The sequence below is a fragment of the Heteronotia binoei genome, unplaced genomic scaffold (assembly GCF_032191835.1).
Source record: "Heteronotia binoei isolate CCM8104 ecotype False Entrance Well unplaced genomic scaffold, APGP_CSIRO_Hbin_v1 ptg000225l, whole genome shotgun sequence".
Taxonomy (NCBI): domain Eukaryota; kingdom Metazoa; phylum Chordata; class Lepidosauria; order Squamata; family Gekkonidae; genus Heteronotia; species Heteronotia binoei.
The window spans coordinates 101,105-122,622 of NW_026800004.1; the positions used below are offsets into that span (position 1 = coordinate 101,105).

At 42.9% G+C, this 21,518-nt stretch overlaps 1 protein-coding gene across 1 annotated transcript in view; it reads right to left on the reverse strand.

Annotated features, from left to right (window-relative positions):
- Positions 1–21,518, reverse strand: part of LOC132590537 (uncharacterized) — a 44,256-nt gene that overhangs the window by 20,770 nt on the left and 1,968 nt on the right. The window contains exons 2-12 of the mRNA XM_060263463.1: positions 17,796–17,987; positions 16,029–16,178; positions 15,625–15,777; positions 14,482–14,660; positions 13,386–13,576; positions 9,116–9,135; positions 7,819–7,987; positions 6,753–6,871; positions 6,383–6,438; positions 3,486–3,793; positions 297–496 (exon numbers count right to left, since the gene is read on the reverse strand). Coding sequence (XP_060119446.1) covers positions 297–496; positions 3,486–3,793; positions 6,383–6,438; positions 6,753–6,871; positions 7,819–7,987; positions 9,116–9,135; positions 13,386–13,576; positions 14,482–14,660; positions 15,625–15,777; positions 16,029–16,178; positions 17,796–17,987 — 1,737 coding nt within the window. The remainder of the gene's footprint in view (positions 1–296; positions 497–3,485; positions 3,794–6,382; positions 6,439–6,752; positions 6,872–7,818; positions 7,988–9,115; positions 9,136–13,385; positions 13,577–14,481; positions 14,661–15,624; positions 15,778–16,028; positions 16,179–17,795; positions 17,988–21,518) is intronic.

Sequence of the window (21,518 nt, forward strand, 5' to 3'; positions counted from 1 at the left end):
TCCATGTGCATACGGCAGGACATTTTTACTTGGGTGTGGCCATACCGTAAATGTATACCATGCATACACTGAGTCAAGAATCTACCACTGCACGACTGTCAACAACATCTGGCATATTTGCTTGCTCTGCCTGGATTGGCTGCAAGAATTTGTTGCATTCTTCTAGCTTAGCTGGTCAGCCTGTGACAGCAAGGCACTGCAAGAAATGTGGGGACATCTTTGAAACCCTACCCACACTTATTGGGGCTGGGGAAGATGGAGGCCGCTACAGCTAGAAGGAGGATTTTAATACTCACAGCACATCCTTGGAGAGAGTGAAGCAGCGTTGATCGCTGTGAATAGCACACATAGATGGGTAATTGCAGCAAAGAACATTCTGGATTGGAATGAGTGTAACTTCCACTGAGCTACTTCTTCTGTAATGAACAACAAAACTCTCTGCCCCCTTTTATATAATCTTCCAGTACAACTTTGGTGCCTCCTTGACCTTGCCAATCTTTTGTTTCACAAGTGCCACCTCATCTCTGGCACTATTGACTTTAAGGTGCTTATCACAGTTTCCATACTCAGACTCTCAAAGTGTTTTGCTATGATAACTGCTGGTTCCATCAACATCACCAAAGATACAGAGTGAGTGGTTAGTTATTGTATAAAGAGACTGGATCCTGGTTATTGTATTGAGCCATAAAGTCATCCATACAAAATTACAATTTCTTAGGATGACCCCCACTCCCTGGCAATTTATGGCTTCATTACATCCACCAAATTCATAAAGCCAGCATTGCAAAGTAAGCATTCAGGATTATTTTTACTGTCTACTACTAGAAGATGTTTGAGAAGGGTAAACAGGTAAGATCCCCAACCCACCTCTTTCTGTCATAAACAATAATATACATTGCCTTAAAGAATAATGAAAGTAAATAAAAAATATGGAAAGAGTACTAGAGCTGTGTGATGACTGAGTCTAACTAGCATAACCACAGATTATTTGGGTGGGATTATTGGACTATGTTCAGAGATACAGAAACGACAGCAGAGCAGTTTATCCTATTTGCTCTCAAAGTTGGCCCTCACCCCCCAAAATCTCTCAATCCCCAAACACCTGTGCATTGTAAAATACAGGATTAGAGTATGTTTATATTTTAACCTTCCTGCATGGATACTCAAGTAGGTTCAGCATAGAAATTCTCTAAATAAATAATCATTATTCAGAAACATGAGACATGTACAGTCGCTGAAAAGCACTTCATGTTGAGTTCAGACAAGGAACAAAGTACTTTTCACATTGCTAGTAGAATAGGGTGGAGTTTTGTTGTGTGTGTTTTCTTTTTTTCAGATGGAGAAACACCTACATAATTCTCTACATTCTCTTCCTTATAACTGTGATAATAGAACTCCTCCCATCAGGTGCAAGGTAGCAAGACTGCTCTAGTGATGAAGTGTCTCAGTTCTAGTGACAAAGTGTCTGGAATGAGGGAATAAACAGGTGAATTAACAGATGTGCAAGTTCAGCAGCAGGGTGAGGAAGTCAGGGCACTATCTACCAGCTGTATGACTATGTATGACTATCTACTAGCTGGACAGAAGTCATGGATGTGTGCTTGGTGCAAGGAGCTCCTGGTTCTCAGGGAATGAGTTCACACCCTTGAGGCCAAGGTGACTGACATGGAGAAGCAGAGACAGTCAGTTAGGCACATGGATAAAACTCTCCTGGATTTATTAGATGTGTCCCACTCCAAAATTGGCAGCCCTGCCATTGTAAGAGAGCATGAGGGACAAGGGGAAACGGCATGTGTTGAAGAAGGGGGATGTTCCCTCAGAAGGGACACCTTCAGTTGATGATCAGGTATCCTTTTGCACCAATGAACCATTCCTGGACATGGAGGGAGGTATAGCCAGGAGACACTGCCTGTTTTTGTGGGAGCACTTCATAAGTAGTGGGGTCCCCATTTCCTGACCTAAAATGGAAGCTGCTTGCCAGAAAACAGGCCAAGAAAAGCCACTCTCTGCAAAGGACCAGAGAAATATGTCTGGGCTTGTTCTGACTGCTTAGGATTACAACATGGAACCTGAACGGCTCCCCCCACCCCCCGCCATGGCAGGGGTCATTTTGTAGAAAAAGCTTTCCAGGAACTCATTAGCATAACTTATTTGCCTATGTCACACCCCCTGACATCACTGGAAGTGAGTGCAACAAAGAATCACGGCAGAGAGTGACAGAAGAAAACCCTAAGGTTCTATGATAACCAGCCTCCAAAGAAGCAATAAGACGACTGTACAAATTTACAAAACAAACTTCTATAATATTCAAAACACTCTCAGACAAACCATCTTATAAACATACCCTAATATACAGAACACCTAAAGTGAAAACAAAGGAAGGACATAGTCTTTGAAAGTTCATGATAAACAGTCCTACGTAGATGATAATAAGTCAAAGGAATCCTTGGTCCAGTTGCTCCTGAGGAGACCCCATAGTGTATCTGAATGGTTTCAATGGAGGCTCGACACAGCGACAAAATGGCCGATACCATGTGGCCACCATAGTCAAGGAGCTGCACTCCCTCAACGCATCATTGAACCAAGCATGCCAGTTGTCCATGCCCTCCCCAGACAAATTAAAGACCACTGTGCTCATCAAGGGCGCTCCATGCAAGAGATAGACTTGGGGACCACCTTCTCGGTGACCTCAGCTCAAACCCATAAACAACTGTGCCCAAAGGGGGAACCTCACCTATACCCCTCCCCAGTAATAGTGTAGGACTTTCAAAAATGGGAAGTCACCATGAATGGCATGGGGTTTTTCAGAGTGAAGTATGGTCAGTTCGAGGGAATGTTACCACTTCTGGTAGTTGCAGAGTCTCTCTCTAGTCTACTTGGCCGAGCATGCTTTGATGCCCTAGGGATCCGCGTGACTGGAATCCACCAGACCCATGTTGGTCAAGACTTCCAAAGGATCTGTGAGGAGTTCCTGTCCATTTTTGACAGAACTCTTGGGACTTACACCGGGCCCCCGGTGTCCTTGAAGCTCAACCCCACTGTGCAGCCCATACAGCTCAAGGCATGACACGTCCCCTTTGCTTTACAACCCAAGATCGAAGAGGAGCTGGACTGCCTCATAACCCAGGGGGTCTTAGAACCAGTTGCAAATGCATGGTGGGAAACCCCCATCATTACCCCAATGAAGTCCAACGGTAGCGTCTGCACCTGCACAGATTACAGATGTACTATTAACAAGGCACTGCAGGACCATGCCTACCCGGTCCCTGTGGTCAGTCATGTTCTGGCTTCACTGGCAGAGACAGAAATTTTGGAAAGTTGGACTTGGCCCAGGCATATCAGCAACTACCCGTGGATGAGGCAATAGCCGAGGTACAAACAATTGCCACCCACCAGGTCAAGCACCTCCAATTCGGGGTCAGCATGGCCCCAGGAATTTTCCAGAACTTAATGGACTCTTTTATAAGGGATTTCCAGGGTCCAACTGTTCTTTGATGTGATTGCCACCACCACTGAGAACGAGTTCGCTTTCCACCGTGCAGTGCTCCAACGTTTCAGTGCAGCTGCGTTGAAGGTGAAGTGGGAGAAGTGCCTGCTTGGGGTTCCACAGATCAGTCTCCTGGGATACACCATGGACACGAGTGGAATCCACCCCGTGCAAGACAAGGTCAAGGCCATTTGCAATGCCTCGGAGCCCACCAACAAGGCCGAACTCCAGGCATTTCTCAGCCTCTTGGACTTTTATCACTTGTTTCTTCCCCACAAGGCAGCAACAGCTGAGCCGCTCCACCAGCTACTGGACAAAAGGGTGCCATGGGATGTTGTGTATGTGGACTAATGATGCTATTACCTGTGTTCCTGCTTGGCTCATTGGAGCCTTTAGATCTGAGCTTGGGGACTAGGGAACAATGGGCAGTGGGATCCAAATCCCTGCTGCCCTGCTCCAGTCACAGGCCCTTTGCTGGTTTAAATGGTCCAATGGCACCCTAGCACAGGAACCTTGAACTGTATATAGTTGGCCCCGTTGGCCCAATAAGCCAGTCTTACTATGCTGTACTTAATAAAGAGAGCTATGTTCACTACAACCGTGTCTCCTTCATGCGTTGAACCCACTATATTATAGTAATGTTATCATGATATATTATTATCAGAAACAACTAGAATTCTCCTTAAAAAATGAAAGCTGAGAATGAACAAAACCCCTAGTTGATTGTGGCAATAGATTATTTAAACATTACAATGGCCTAGCCCTTGCCATTTTTATAAAAAGCCCACTAGTGGTGAGGGATGGCAGCTGTATGGGAGGGAGTAAGGAAATGAAGATGCTGAGAAGACTGTCATATGGCATTCTGTTGTCATTGCAACAAGAGCTACATGGAAAATCACTGTCACCTGGAAGCAGCCAAAATCAACTTTCCCTTCAGTCCCTCAGTATTTACATCATCCTTTCCTCATAGCTGTTTACTAAGAGATCACATACAAGATTTTTGAAGTACGTGGCCGTCAATTTCTAATGAACTTAAAATACTGTCACATAATTTTCAGAAGTAGAGATTGTTCCAGGAAATCATTTCTTGACATCTAGCATTCTCAATTTGCTAGTGAATTTCTCCAGCCAATACATTTCTTGACATCTAGCATTCTCAACTTGCTAGTGAATTTCTCAAGCTAATACACTTGGTTATTGCATGAGTTTATTAGTGAAGACAAAAAAAAAGGAAAAACAGCCATATTGGTTATCAAAGATTTCAGGTTTTCACGGCTGGTAACATCATTAGGGTTTGTAGAATCTTTTGGGCTCAAGTGCCGTGTTCTACTGGAGAAAGTTTTCCTTCCAGACGTTTCGTTCTCAGCTGCGGAGAACATCCTCAGTGGCGTTGCAGCCGGAGCAGGCGCTCTGACCTTCTTGGCTGCTGTGCATTGAGTCATATTGGTTAATTAGAAAAACTGCATGCAGGAATATCAGGTGGTTCCACACAAGCTTTTCAATCACATCGCTGTATTTCATTCATTCTTTTTTCATGGATATCCAGACAGTGCCAGCATTTTTCTCATTTTTCTGTCTTTTTCATATATGTAGCAATTTTTTAAAACCTAAAAACTCCACTTACAGTACCAGACTATCTGTTATGGGAAATGTTATTTAGTTTTTTCAGGGCTACTGCTCCTTTAAATTTTCCTTCCTTCTGCTCCCATATTAATATGCTACTTCCTCCCTCTCTCACATATCTCTCTCATTTGGCAGAGGGAAGTTTAAGTACTTTGCAGTTTGTCAAAGCTACTTCTCCTTTTAAATGTTACTTTTAAATTACTGGAATAGTTTAATTTCAAAATAAGCTATTAAAAATATGAGCAATGATTTTTTTTTTCAAACGAAGTGAGCAAAAAGGGAAGTACGTAATTAATTCAACTGAAAACAAAGCAGCAAAAGGAAAACTGAATTCAAGTGAAAACAAAGCAGCAGTGGGGAAACTAGGCTCATTGCTGAAGAATAATTTTACATTTGAGTAGATGAGTGTGCGTTACATGTCGTCAAGTCAGTTCCAACTTATGGCAATGTTATGAATTAATGACCTCCAAGTAGGATTGCCTAGTTCCCCCTGCCCACCAGCAGGGGGTGGAGGGGGGAGATTTTCCAGATCCGGGTTGGGAAACTCCTGGAGATTTGGGGATGGAGCCTGGGGATGACAGGGACCTCAGTGGGGTACAATGCCATAGTGTCCACCCTTCAAAGCACCCATTTTCTCCAAAAGAACTGATCTCTGTATTCTGGAGATGAGATATAATTCCAGGGATCTCCTGGTCGTGCCTGAAGGCTGGCATCCCTAAGCCCTCCTATTATAAACAGCTTTGATCAAGTCTTGTAAGCTGAAGGCTAGGGCTTCCTTTGTTGAGTAGACATATGGTAGACTATTGTCTATTGGGACAGATTTTTGTGGAGAATACTGCTGCGTTAAGTACTTGTAACACAATCCTGCTGTTACCCAGTTGTGAATGAGTTAATATTTCAACAGCTGTGAATTAGTTAATATTTCAGAAGCACAAAAAAAAAACCTCTTGTGTGGCTTCAAACACAGGACCTACCAGAAGTCATGATCAAATTTTTACATTCATCAGAATTTTCTTTCAGACTTAATATTAAAGAAAGAAGCCAAAGAAAAGCAAAATGGCAGGGCTGAGAGTTGGGGGAAAGGGAAGAAATGTTACTAATGATATATATCGAACTAGGACAATCATCACTTTGACATGAATGCTACTTCTTTACATCCCAGTAGGAAATATACCGTGATGTAGGAATTGCGGAGGTATAAAATGGGATGGACTAGTGCCAGACACAGACAACAGCCATATCTTAACCGAGATTGCACTGCAGAGGTCAGTAAGTGGTGAATTTTACCACCAAGCTCTCTCCATCAGACACAACATATTCCCCAGCACCTGAAACAAGAGGACAGACATGATGGGAAAACTTGGTTACATGGGCAATGACATGATTGATCCTAATTTTCTGCCTTTGTTCCAAGCTTTTTCTCTAAGCTGTCAGTCTACCCATCCTCACCTGTACATTTGTCAACTGCAAACTGCTCTTCCCCCTTCACTTTCAGTTCAGACTTCCAATTCTGCATGCTACTGTTATCCAGTCCACTTTGTTCTGCACTTCTCATGCCCTCTTCCACTCCTTTGCAGCCTCATCCAGCTTTCTCTCCCTGTCTTCTTTTACCCTCCCCCTCCCAAACCCCTTTCTCTCTCACCTTTGCTCAAAGGAGTTTCCCCGCTCAAGAGCTGCCAGTAAGTCCGCTCACTGCTGTCAGCTGCCAAGTCTTGCACTGATGTGATGTATGGGCCCCAGGTAGTATTCTCATATGTGAACCTGGTGCAAGAGAAATTTCCAGAAGGTCTCCATTACTTTTCAGGGGATAAGCTGCTACAAGCCCCTTACACCCACACACCGACACCCCTCCTATGATGCAAGCCATCCACAATGGGTACTTGTTTATAATTCTCATGGATTTTTCATATTTTGGAAGCAAATAACTTACTAAGATAAGAGTTTGCCTACACGTTCCCATAAGAAACAAAACCTCAAAGAACTACAGTACGTTGTTCTGAACTTGTATTTATCAACACTGACTGACTTATCTGTAGGACACAGTCTGTATGACAGTCATCTTTGTATTGCTTCAGTAGGCAGATACTTTGAGAAACCTGGATTTCTGAACACAAATTATCTCAAAGTAAGAAAACTAATTTTTCCAAGGAAAAGCTGGGAACATTTTGAGGCTGTGACTGGGCAAGTATGGGGAATAAATAAACTAACCAGGTCCTGCGAATCAGACAGAAGATGGTGCCCTCTAATAAGGATGACTCAATGAAAGAGGGTTTTTCCAATCATCAGTTGGGAGAAACTGCTAAATCTGCCGTTGGGACAGATCTGATGTAAAATGTGGACCACTTGCAGCCTCTTGATGGGCACTGCAAGTGTGGACATCAACTAATCTTTGGTTTAATTCCATGATAGCAGAGGAATAAAAATGGCTAAAACTGTCATAGCTAAAAGGGTACTGCTTCTCTGCCACCAAGGCAAGTGAACTTTTAAGTTAAAGTGAAGATTCTATTGGCCAAAACAAACAAGCACACCCCTTTCTGCAGCCAATCAGGACACCAGCTCTCTAGGCAGTAAACTGAGGGGAGAGTTCATTTCCCTATTGTAAACTGGAGTATTCCCCAGGTGAAACACTGTACAGCGCCATGCAAGGCTTATTTTCATATCCACATAGATGCTCAAAGGAATGCTGGCTTTGAAGACCAAGGTGATACCTGAATCTATCTGGGTCTTTTTCCTGTGCAACTTCCATTACTCTGAATAAGACTGAGCCCTCTGGGACAGAGAGTACAGTGGAATCAGTGAAGGTATTCCTCACACTATCAGTGACCATGTACATGACTGTAATAGGGTTGCTGGACCGGAAGTGACTGATGGATTGGATGGTTGGCAGACTAGTTAGGATGAGATCATCTGTTTGAAAGTAAGAGAATAAAAACAGTGAGTAACAATGAGATTATGTCAGTGCCATGCTTTTCCCCATAGAACCAGCCACTTTGTTTATTGTATTTATATGTCTTGCCTTTCTCCCAACATAGGCCGTTTTCCCACTGAGCTTACCTCGGAGCGACGTCCCTCTTCACCGCGCAGCGTCTGCGCTGATTTCCCACCAACTGCTCCGAGGAACCAGGAAGTTCCCGACCTTTTGCGTCGCAAATGGAAACCGCTAAAAAACAGTTTACGTTAGCGACGCAAAAGCCGCGACTCTACTTGGTTACTCGGAGCAGTTGGTGGGAAATCCGCGCAGACGCTGCGCGGTGAAGAGGGACGTTGCTCTGAGGTAAGCTCAGTCGGGAAACGGCCATAGTCAAGGCAACAACAATAGACCCAATACAAAAATAACCAAATAATCAAGACACATCAATTAAAAGTTAGGTAATTAAATACAGATAAAGCCAGGGTCAACTCAAGCTCCCCATCATCTCCCTTAAATAACAAGAGTAGGTATCTGTTCCACCTCTTCCAGAACACTGTTCCTGTAACAGCTGGATTTTAAAAAAAGGCTTCAAGTGCAGTCCCATGTTCAGCATGTCACAGCAATTTCACATCAAGGTTAACATGGCATGCATTAGCATGGTAGGGTCAGATGTTGGCAGAAAACAAAGATAACTTCTGAACTAAATGTAGCAGGAAAAAAAACATTTCCTGACAACCATATTTACCTGTTTTTCTAAGATGAGATCTAGATCTAATAGAACTTAGTCCTTCGACAAAAGTTGCATCCCATTCAGAGTGGGAGAACAGCTCTTTTCAATGCAGGCGTCACCACTATCTTATCTATATTCTGCTTCAGTTTAGGGCCAAACGGTCACTGACCGTTTTTGCACACAGCTTACCTCGCAGTCACAATCCTGTTCTTGGTGTCTTGGATTTTACCTCTGGTTTTTGCCAAGTTATATGGGCTTATAACTTTTTGCTGTAGATTGCTGTTTTTATGTTTTACTTTTTGCATTTTAATTTTTTAAAAATATTATAAGACACCTGGGTACCCAGAAGAGCAGGCTTTAAGTGAAATAAAATAACTTTCATGCCTAAAACAATCTCATGCACTCTGAAATGGTGGCCTGATAGGACTTCATGCTCTTGTATTAAGTCCCTTAGGGAGAGAGACCATAGTTTAAGACCAGCATGACTAGAGTAGAATACAGCTTACCAGGAGCTCAAAGCTTTGTTACACCATGCCAGAGTACTATGCAGCTAGTTACTCATTAGAAGGTGACTGTAGTTGACAGAAGTTTAAAGATAAAGGTTGTCCCCTGTGCAAGCAAAGTCATTCCCAATTCTGGGGTGACATCGCATCATGACAGACTTTTTTATGGGGTGGTTTGCCATTGCTTTCCCCAGTCATCTACACTTTTCCCCCAGCAAGCTGGGTACTCATTTTACCAGTCTCAGAAGGATGGAAGGCTGAGTCAATCTTGAGCTGGCTACCTGAACCCAGCTTCCACCAGGATCGAATTCAGGTCATGAGCAGAGAGCTTGGACTGCAGTACTGCAGCTTTAGCACTGTGAGCCATGGGGTTGCTTACATCACAATAAATGGTCCAGTCTTTACGTCACTATGCTCTTTTTTGTTTATGTCTAAAAGTTACAGATAAATTATAATAGCTGAAGTCTTGGCCCATCCACATTGCATCCCAATCTCTTTCTAAGCACAATTCAAAATGTTTTTGGTGTTAACTTCTACAGTCCTACATTGCTTGGGACAAGTATAACCCTGAGTCCACTAGGGGGAGTTAAAGAGTTGGAGTATTCCTAATAAGGGGGTAGATCCAAGCGGGCAGCCGTGTTGGTCTGAAGCAGTTGAACAAAGCAGGAGTCAAGTTGCACCTTTAAGACCAACCAATTTTTATTTAGAACGTAAGCTTTCGTGTGCTCTTAAGCACACTTGATCAGATGAGGAATCCAGCACAGTGAGCAAAGCCATACATAGCTGAACAGAGCCATACATAGCGGGTAGGCAGTGGCCCACAATGCAACATGGTACAGATTTAAGAACCAATGACAGTATTCCAATGTGTTTCTCTTTTAGAATTGTGTATCAGTATAATTATTTGTATTGACATACTCAAAATAGTGATATTGGCTGTATATCTCATTACATATGCTTTACCCATTTTCACTATATTTTATTGTATTCCTTTTTCCTATGGCAAACTAGAATTATGTTTACATGTTAAAAAGTAAATTAGGTGGACAAGAACATCACTATCCAATGTATTTCTCTTTTAACTGTATTGACACACTCAAACAGGGACTTTGGTTGCTTATCCCATTACATATATTGAACCCATCTCCCATTGTCATTGACAGACAATCTCACATTTTGACATACTACTGTTTTGTTGCTTTCACATGCTCATGCTACTCAGATCAAAGGTTTGCTCAATTTGTTAATTTTTATTAATTTTAGAATTTTAACTAGAATTTTAATTACACTGTTAATGTAGTAGTTTTAACGATTGTATAATTGATGTATGAAATGTTAGCCGCCCTGAGCCTGCTCCGGCGGGGAGGGCGGGATACAAATAAAAGTTGTTGTTGTTGTTCTCACTGCATACTGCTGTTTTGTTGCTTTCGCATGCTCATGCTACTCAGATCAAAGGTTTGCTCCATTTGTTAATTTTACTATTCTGTCATTGTACCATTTTACATTCTAAACCACTGCCTACCAGATAATTTTACTTCACTGTCATTGGTTCTTAAATCTGTACCATGTTGCATTGTGGGCCACTGCCTACCAGCTATGTATGGCTCTGCTCAGCTATGTATGGCTTTGCTCACTGTGCTGGATTCCTCGTCTGATGAAGTGTGCTTAAGAGCACACGAAAGCTCACGTTCTGAATAAAAATTGGTTGTAAAGGTGAACGTGACTCCTAATAAGGGAGGAAAGTGCAGTTTTCCCTGAGGGATTGGAGGACCTGCAGGGAGAAGCACTTTTACCTCAAAAATACTCCTTTCTATGAAACTATGACCTATTTCGCATTAGGGTTTGTTCCGGGTAGAGAGTTCTTTTACCCCCGGGGCTTCTCTCCATTTCCGCATTAGCTGCTGCGGAGCTGCTAGTTGGCATGCTGCTTTTCCACAGCAAGCAGAAACCGCTTGTCAGAGGATCTCACTTGCTGCTGAATAGCGGCATGCCAACTCACAGCTCCGGCGCAACTTTGTGAAAATGGAGAAAAGCCCCAGGAGCAAAAGGGCTCTCCACCTAGAACAAGCCTAGTGCGAAATCGTTCTATATATTAATATTGTAGGGATACTAGAAACTCCTGTAGAGGACATCTCAATGCAAAGCAAAGTCTTAAACTGCTCAGTCCTGCTCAAAGATGCTCAAACTGCCTTAAACTGCCTATCTAAAGTTGGTTTAAACCACTAGAGAGCAGTCTTATTTATTAAACATCTGACCAGACCCAAGAAATTAATGATGCCATCTTAATGCTACTTACCAGTTTTTTTAAATTTATGTAATTTTAGATTTTTAGAGATAATTTATTAGATTATGTATTCCTATTATGATTTTATGCTGTAACCCGCCCTGAGCGTGCCTTGGTGGGAAGGGCAGGAGAGAAATCACATTAATAAAGCTGCGATGCATCTTCCAGGGACTGACTAGACAGCAGTCAGAAAGACTGAGAGACCCTGGTGTGCTCCAATACAACAGACTTGAAATGTTAAAAGTTGACTGTAGTTGTATATTCTTAATTATTGTTCCAAATACTATTGTTTTTGAAATCCATTTTCTGTTATTTTCATAAATGCAAGTGTCACAAGGCGGAATTAGACTGGCATAGATGTGAACTCCCTCAGTTCATTAATTAAAAAAAAAAATTACTTGACATTGCTCTTTGAATTAAATAGGTTACACAAGTAGGGCTTTTGTTTTTGTTTTTTTTTAGCAAGACCACAGTTCCAGCTGGCTTGGTGTCAGGGGTGTGACCTAATATGCATATGAGTTCCTGTTGGGCTTTTTCTACAAAAAAAAAAGCATTGGGTGAAACAATGGTGATGTCAGGAGTGTGGCCTAATATGCAAATTATTTCATGCTGTGCGTTTTCTACAAAAAAAGCCCTGTACACAAGCATACCTGACTGACTGCCTACTTCCTTACAGATCTACCTAATCACTAAGGTACTCTTCCAGGGCCCTGTTTTGAGTGCTTCCACTGTCTGAGATTAGGCTGGTGTGGGAATGCCAGCCTCCAGGTGAGACCTGGGGATCCCCTGGAATTACAGCTTATCTCCAGAGATCAATTCCCCTGGAGAAAATGGATGCTTTGAAGAGTGGACTCTAAGGCATTGTGCTCTGTGGAGGTCCATGTCCTCCCCAGACTTCATCCCCCAATCCCCAGGAGTTTCCCAACCTAGATCTGACAAGCCTGCTGTACCATCCTCTGCCAGTGTCCAGAGGAGGCTTGGCAATCTGAGGCAAGTAAGAAGAGGGCCTTCTTGGATGAAAATTTCAGACTCTCCCCAGAGAGACTCAACTGTCCCCTTCTGTCACCATCTTCCACCACTGGGTGAAGACTTCTGTTGTTGCTGTTCCATCTGGGATTCCCTCAGTGATCCCTCCTTCCTGCTCTATTTTAATTGTTTTTATGTATGTATATTGTATTATATTGCATGTGTATTTTATCTTGATTTTAATTGTTCAAATGGTGCGGGTTTTGTTTGGTTTTAATACTTTTTGAGATGTGTTTTTCTTAGCCATCTTGGTGGCCCTCATGAAGGCAAAAAGGTGAGGTACAAATTTTATAAATAAATAAATAAAAACAATTCTTGTAAAAGTTTTGTCATGCACACTGCCAGGCGTGCGTTGAAAACATCAGTGCTATACAACTATAGTTGCACTTATATCCAAAACACGATCATGCGCATGAGGCCTCATTTTGGATATAGGATTAAAAACTGACTATTGAATCATTTAGACACAACTCTCCTAGTGAAGATTCTAAGTCCATTAGAGTCTTTGAAGCCTGTGGGGATACTTTAGGGGATACTTTAGGAGAGCCAGTTTGGTGTAGTGGTTAAGTGTGCGGACTCTTATCTGGGAGAACCGGGTTTGATTCCCCACTCCTCCACATGCACCTGCTGGAATGGCCTTGGGTCAGCCATAGCTCTGGCAGAGGTTGTCCTTGAAAGGGCAGCTGCTGGGAGAGCCCTCTCCAGCCCCACCCACCTCACAGGGTGTCTGTTGTGGGAGAGGAAGGTAAAGGAGATTATGAGCCGCTCTGAGACTCTTCGGAGTGGAGGGCAGGATATAAATCCAATATCTTCTTCTTTACTTACCTTTTTCTATAGAGCAGTTAACAGTGCTCACATCAAGGTAGTTCCGACCCTCCAAGGAGGGAACGAGTTGGGCTGCAGCCATGGGGTGATCAAAAGTGCCTTTAGGTATCTCACTTACGACTTTGTCCAAAGTCTGGCAGCAATTCCACGATCCAGCTGCAGGATAGTTTCTGGCCACAGACAATGCCTGGAGGGACAGAGAGGGAGAATCAACCAAGGAGGAAAGCTATGTGGAGTTTAACAACATACACTGCCAACCTCCAGGTGGAAGACATATGGTAGTTCTCCCAGAATTACAACTGATCTCTAAACAACAGAGATTAGTTCTGGAGGAAAGGGCAGCTTCACAGGGTAGAATCTCTGGCATCATATCCCTGCTGAGCTCTGTCCCCTGCCCAAACTCTGCCCTCCCAAATCTCCAGGAATTTCCCAAGCTGGAGTTAGAAACATTAGCATACCTGGATAAGAGCAACAGTAAAGAAACCAGAGAAAGGGAAAAGAACAAAGCAGGGAAAGAAGAGATATTAAATAGAAGAGGTAGTTTGTTCACACAGTATAGTTCATGATTAAATGGTTACACCGCCATGCAGGAAAAAGGCAATCTAAGAATATTTTGATGAATAAATTATTTAGCAAATGACACGCGTCGTTTTCACATTCTATACAAGTCTGATTTCTGTTCAATCCCTCTTCACAGTCTGTGTCTGAATAATGAAAAATCACAAAATAAAGGTGTAAGTATAGAAAACATGCAGATTCTTATGATTGTGTTCATTATAGACTGTAACTTAATACACTGAAGCTAGGTTAAGACCCTGGTAAGTTATGTGTAAGCGTAACCATTAATTAGGGAAGGCGTTTGTTCCATCATACAAAACATGAGTATAGGAATTTCTGACTATTGCCTTCCAATGTTTACCTCCCTTATTTATCAACAGGCTGAATTGCCTGTGTGGCCTAATGATGTTCTTTGACACTCTATCTGCCTCTGTGCAAACCTGAAAAAAACATTCAACTATTTTGATGCCATGATGCATGAGGGAAGCTGTATGGAGTCTGAATGCCATTCTCCAGTTCCATAATTGCTGTTACCTGCATGGCCTCCCCAGTGCTGTACATGTTCCCAATCACACCATCACTTGTTTTCTGTTCCAGGATGTTGTTCAGCAGCCATTGTATATTTGCTGTCATTGTTTCATTTGCCTCTGGCAGCATGGATGTATCTGTGGTCTGTAAACAAACCTGAGCAAGGACTGCTACTGATGCTGTGTCTGAAGACAAGTGCAAAAAAAAAGAAGAAGTAAGTTTTCATTCTCCTCCAACATAGTACAAATCCCAGAGAAAGTGACAATGAAATCCCAAACATGACTGTGATAAGGAGAGGCACAGCAACAGGGTATAGCTAGCCACACCGTGTGTCCCCAGAAATAAGCTAAACATCCTACTGTATACAAAGAGGCCTTAATACCACAGACTGAAACATTTTTTTCCTCCCCACCTTTTTGTTTTAACATGCAGCCTGGTGAAAAGTTCTAGAGAAAGTGAAAGCTTGCACAATGTGTTGTGTTAAACTTAGCAACAGGTATGGATTTTGGATTTTGCTGAGGACCACCATGGCTATGTTCTCTTTTGGCCTGCAAAAGGAAGCATCCCTGTGTTTCACCACAGACACTGTCCCTCATAACAAGAAAAGTCATTGACAGATTAAAGATAAAACATTCACATTTATATTCTAGGTCAAGCCGCTTAGTTCAGCATTTCGACTACCAAGACAGGTGTATTTTTAAGTACCATGGCAAGCAAGGGGGGAAGGTAATAATTCTTCTACTATAGCTAATTCACAGCATTAGATAATCAGAAATAATTGTTTCTAAAAATGGAGACTGCATTCCTGATTATCATCATGAATAGCTACTAAATGAATAAAGAAGAAGAAGAAGATATTGGATTTATATCCCGCCCTCCACTCCGAAGAGTCTCAGAGCGGCTCACAATCTCCTTTACCTTCCTCCCCCACAACAAACACCCTGTGAGGTGGGTGGGGCTGGAGAGGGCTCTCACAGCAGCTGCCCTTTCAAGGACAACTTCTGCCAGAGCTATGGCTGACCCAAGGCCATTCCAGCAGGTGCAAGTGGAGGAGTGGGGAACCAAACCCGGTTCTCCCAGATAAGAGTCCACACACTTAACCACTACACCAAACTGGCTCTTTGATAAATTATCGAAGATATTACCTACCTACAGAGAAATGGCCATCAAAGTAATACTTTTTTTGGTCTGGAGTGAACAGATCTGCTGTTGTACTGACTGAGAGGCTGCCATGAAGTTGGCAGAGGGTGAGAACACACAAGCCAAGCTGGTAATAGTTGCTCAGGGGATTGCCAGTGATCTCTGAGGAGAAACAACCAAACAGAGAAGCCATTAGCTTCAACAGCTTCCAGCCTGAATAGAATGTGGCAGAGGGAGAAGGTTTGATATGGGGAGACACTGAATACAACCAAAGGAAAAAAAGATAGAGGATGAAAATGGGGACAAGTATAAGGCTGAGTATTATTAAAACCCAGGTGATGGGAGCAAAGCAAACGGGATTGATAAACTGAAAGAAGAGTCCTCCCCTGATATGGTACATTCCCATTCCTTACTGATGTTCTCCAGTTCCATCTTGAACTTCTTTTCCAACAGTTGCACCAGATCAAGAGTAATTCCTTTGGCAGACACTTTTCTGGGATCAGAGCAAGAAGCCTGATGACCCAGGGCATAGAGGGCTACCTGGCCTGAAGGGAAAGATTTTCCTGAAAAACAGTAGAAGAACAGGGATCAGGGGTGCCTCCAGTTGCCTGACTTCATGTCCTGGGTTTTTTTTTTCATTGTCTATCTTTCTATGTTTTCATTTGCTGTCTGTCCCGAGGAACTGGTTGGCCACTGTGTGAGACAGGATCTTGGACTAGATGGACTATTGGTCTGATCCAGCAGAGCTCTTTTTATGTTCTTATTAGTTTTTCTTCCTTCTCAAGATACATAGACATAATCAGGTTTTGTCTATGCAAGCTGCACAGATCTTCCTCAAATATGCACCAGTGTGGATAACAAGAGGTGCTGTATGTTGTTATGCTGTATCTTGTCAGTAGTAACTATTGCTATAGAGCCAGTAAACATTTCCCAATTTGCCTGGCAGTGTCTATGTAAGAATCACACTACGAAGGGATATAGAGAATGGAAATTGCTTAAAATTCCTCTTTAAGGCCGCTAACAGACAGACAGCTCAGGACGGCATTAAGCCGACCTGGAAGTGAGCCGGCTGGAAAAGGAGTGTCCGGGAGTGTCCCAATGACCCACAGAAGAGTGATGGACCATGGGTACCCTGGGGAGCGTCTGGAGCACTCACATGCCCCATCCGCAGCTCCCCAGGCACTCTCCAGGCGCTTACCAGATGTCCAGACGGCCAGGAAAGCGCCCCACCTTCAAAGTGGTATCTTTTTAAGATGGCTTCCAGTAAGTCAGGGACAGCTTGGGGGCAGGGCAGGGCAGGGACAGCAGGCAGATGTACGTGTGTAGACGTGCTTTTTAGATCCGCCTGCCTGCCGTCCCCAGGGCGGCTTTAACCACCCATCTGTAAGCAGCCTAAGAGTTCCCTTTTTGTGGGAAACGGTTAATGGAGAGTCAATTTTTGTTTTGTTACAGGGTGTAACTCATGCTACTTTGGTTATGTGGTTGCATATTATTATAGTTGAAGTGGAATTTACCTTGGAGGAAATCAGAGGTCATCATCATTCACTAGAAACTGCAGATGTTGGGGAAAGTAGGGTCATATATTTATGGGTCCACAAGAGGTACGCAAGGTATGTCTGAAGGACACATGGAACAGGCCAAGAGCAGACTGGGAGGAAGCAATATGCTTGGTCAACTGCCAGCCCTGGCCCTGACCCACCCCACAAAAAGGGAGGGAGCAAGAAAGACCCAGCCAGCCCAACACCTCAGAAAGCACAGCTCAAATGGCTGCTTCCTGCAGCTCTGCTGGGCCCAGGTACAGCTACCTGCACATGGTATTCAGCTATGCTGGGGCTGCACACATCTGTGCATGGCTTGCATGGACTGGGGGCACCACCTTCCCTTGGCCAGGTGTGGCTCACATGGAGCTTCCTTCCCCAGTGCAGCTCATACAGACCAGAAGCCACCTTTCTTGGACCACACAAAACCCTTCTACCTTGGAGTGGACTGACCTAAATTGGAGGGGGGAGAGAGACTATCAGCCCACCAAGAAATTTTCCAGCAGCTATAATGACCAATCCAGCCCTGGAACAGTGTCTGGTCAGTACCTGGATGGGAGACCTGTCAGGAACCTTCCTTCCACTCTTTGAATTCCAAGATGGAAAAGGGGGTGGGATTTAAATACCCTAATAGCCACTTACCATTCTCCACCCTGTCTACTGCATCCTGGGCAATCCTCTGAAGCAGCATTTGTTTAGTGCTGTTACTGTCATCTTGAGCCAGCTGAAGAGCCAACAAGACACTGGGGTTTGGCAGGGCTCCTGGAGCAGTGGCAGATTGGATCATCTGGTTGAGTAGATATGTCACCTGGGGGCGCTGTTCCTCACTCACAGCTGAACATACAAAAGGGCAGGACTGAGAAATCACATGTGCCTAGTCTCCCCTTCCATGTGAAAAGAAAATAGACAATTGCTTCATAAAGGAATTTACTACAAAGAGTAGACAAAATTTAAAATTTTTGTCAGTTGTTGCTTGAAGAGGGTCATTGAATATTTGCCATCACTTGGAAATCTGAAAGTAGTAGACTGAATCTCCATTCCCTGATCTAGTGATCCCAGTCCCTGAGCCATGTAAAAGTATGTCAGGTATTCTAGTATTTTGATGCATTGTGATTCTGTTCCTAAGCATTTGGATGTTTTTTAATATATAGTTTTTATTACCATGTTTTAAAGGCTGGCTAAGAAGTTAAAAAAACCCCCTCTGTTCTGCTTTGTTAATAAAAGTGTTAACCAGTTCTCACTGCTGTCTTGGCAACCTACGTTCATTGTATTAAGAGCTCTCAACCCACGTGAAAAAGGGGAATTCCTTCAACAGGCAAACTGGATTGACTAGCTTTCTGTGACCTACAACATTTATATAAGGTAGTACACAGCCTACAGAGGAATCTGTGGTCACTTCCACACCAGCTATTTAGTATGGAATGGACAACATTTGTTTTATCATTTCTATGGAGGATTTACGTTATGTCATTTCTATGGAGGATTTACGTTATGTCATTACCAACCCAATGCAGGCTAGCGGGTGTTGCTTTTTCCATCTCTCCGTACCTAATTTTGAGGAGATTTTTTCTTCAAAAGCAAGTGCCGCACCAATCTGTTTGGTGTGGGCCACCAAAGAACTATCAGGTTTCCCAGAGCCACTATACTGTTGTAATTTTTTTCTTCCCTCTTCACAAGTGCTCCAGCTTCATTTATTACTTCCTGTTCAGGTTGCCAATCCCCAGTTGGGGGCAGGGGATCCCCTGGTTTGGAGGCCCTCCTCTCACTTCAGGGTTATCAGAAAAAAGAGGCGGGGAGGGAAATGTCTGCTGGGCACTCCATTGTTCCCTATGGAGACTGGTTCCCATAGGGTATAATAGAGAATCAATCTGTGGATATCTGGGGCTCTGAGGGGGTTGTTTTTAGATAGAGGTCCCAAATCTTCAGCATAGCATCTGGTGCCTCTCCTCAAAACACCTCCCAAATTTCAAAAAGTTGGACCAGAGGGTCCTATTTTATGAGCCCCAAAAGAAAGTGCTCCTATCCTCCATTATTTCCAAATGGAGAGAAGGCATTTAAAATGTGTGTGGTCCCTTTAAATGTGATGGCCAGCACTCCCTTTAGAGTTCAGTTATGCTTGTCACACCCTTGCTCTTGGATCCACCCCCAAAGTCCCCAGATATTTCTTAAATTGGATATGCAACCCCTTCTCACCAACCATAAATTGACTCTTAACTAATTCTGGGAGAGACAGAGGAACTGATTCTCTTTGCAATCAAAGTGATTGCTCAATAGATTTTTGAAAACCTTTTTAAATGTTTAAAAGCAAGATTACAGCCAAACATCAAGAAGACAAATTATAGAAGACAAATGGAAATTATAGCCAAACATCAAGAAGACAAATGGGAATTATACAACTTTAAGGCTGACAATGAAGAAACTGATTTTTTTCAATATGTTCTATTCCTTGACTCCATCATCTACCAAAAGGCAGACTGAAACCAAGAAATTAGGAGACTGAGAACGGCAGCCATGAAGAAGCTAGAAAAGATCCTTCAGTGTAAGGATGTGTTGCCAGCAACCAAGATCAATTATTTTCCATAGGATTTCCTACTACTAGGTATGAGTGTGCAAGCTAACCAAAGAAGAAACCTGACAGGAAGAAAGCTGATTCATTTGAAATGTGGTGTCGGAAGACATTTCTATGGATACCATGGACTACCAAAAAGACAAATAAGTGAGCTCTGTCTAGATCAAATCAAGCCTGAACTCTTTGTAGAAGCTAAAATGACTAAATGGAGGCTATCATACTTTGGTTACATTATGAGAAGACAAGAGTCTCTGGAAAGGACAATAAAGCTAGGAAAAAAGGAAGACCTAACATGCGATAGACTGACTTTGTAATGGAAGCCATAGCCCTCAGTCTGCAAGACCTGAGCAAGGCAGTTAATGATAGGACATTTTGGAGGTCATTAATGCATAGGGCTGCCATAAATCAGATGTGACTCGATGGCACTTAACACACACAATTTTCATATAACTGTATTTTCATAACATTTTAATAGTGGCCATTAAAAATTTGCAATTGTTCTGTTTGCTGGGAAAACAGTAACGCGCACTTTTATGTGGGAAAGCAGATGAGTAAAGACAAAGAAAATTAAGGATAGCTCTAAGAAGCAGAACCTTTGATGAGAACTTTGAATTTAAAAATGCAGCGCGGTCTTGTTTATAGGAACAAACACTACTACCTGTTAATGGAAAGCATAATGCTATATTAATCACTGTGTAAAAAAAACCATTTTATTTGTTTCCAGCAGATTAAGGGAAAGGAGTAATTGAATAACAAAAAAGTGGCCCAGCAGTAAAAAAAAATCCTGAAAAAAACTTTTCTAAGATGACAGAATTCTCCTCTGCAGTTAGAGTTGCCAGCTCCAGCTTGTTAAATTTCTGGAGATTTGTGGCAGAGTTTGGGCAGGGGAGAGAGCTCAGCAAGAATCTGATGCCATAGAACGCACCTTGGAAGCTGTATTTCTTCCAGGGGAACTGAACTCTGTAGTCTGGAGATCAGAGGTAATGCCAAGAGAACTCCAGGCTTCACATGGAGGTTGGCAACCGTACCTGCACTTAATTTGTTTTCAATTCCCTTCCTAATAATTCCCAGCATGGCGTTGGCCTTTTTTTATTGCAAACGCACATTGTCTTGACATTTTCAGTGAAAGATCTTGGGGTCGTGATAGATAACTCACTGAAAATGTCAAGACAGTGTGTGTTTGCAGTAAAAAAGGCCAACACCATTCTGAGAATTATTAGGAAGGGAATTGAAAACAAATCAGCCAGTATCATAATGCCCCTGTATAAATCGATGGTGCGGTCTCATTTGGAGTACTGTGTGCAGTTCTGGTCGCCGCACCTCAAAAAGGATATTATAGCATTGGAGAAAGTCCAGAAAGGGGCAACTAGAATGATTAAAGGGCTGGAACACTTTCCCCATAAAGAAAGGTTGAAACGCTTGGGACTCTTTAGCTTGGAGAAACGTCGACTGCGGGGTTACTCACCACAAGATAAAGAGGTTTACAAGATAATGCATGGGATGGAGAAAGTAGAAAAAGAAGTACTTTTCTCTCTTTCTCACAATACAAGTACTCGTGGGCATTCGATGAAATTGCTGAGCAGACAGGTTAAAACGGATAAAAGGAAGTACTTCTTCACCCAAAGGGTGATTAACGTGGAATCCACTGCCACAGGAGGTGGTGGCGGCCACAAGCATAACCACCTTCAAGAGGGGTTTAGATAAAAATATGGAGCAGAGGTCCATCAGTGGCTATTAGCCACAGTGTGTGTATGTGTGTGTGTGTATATATATATATACACACACACACACACACA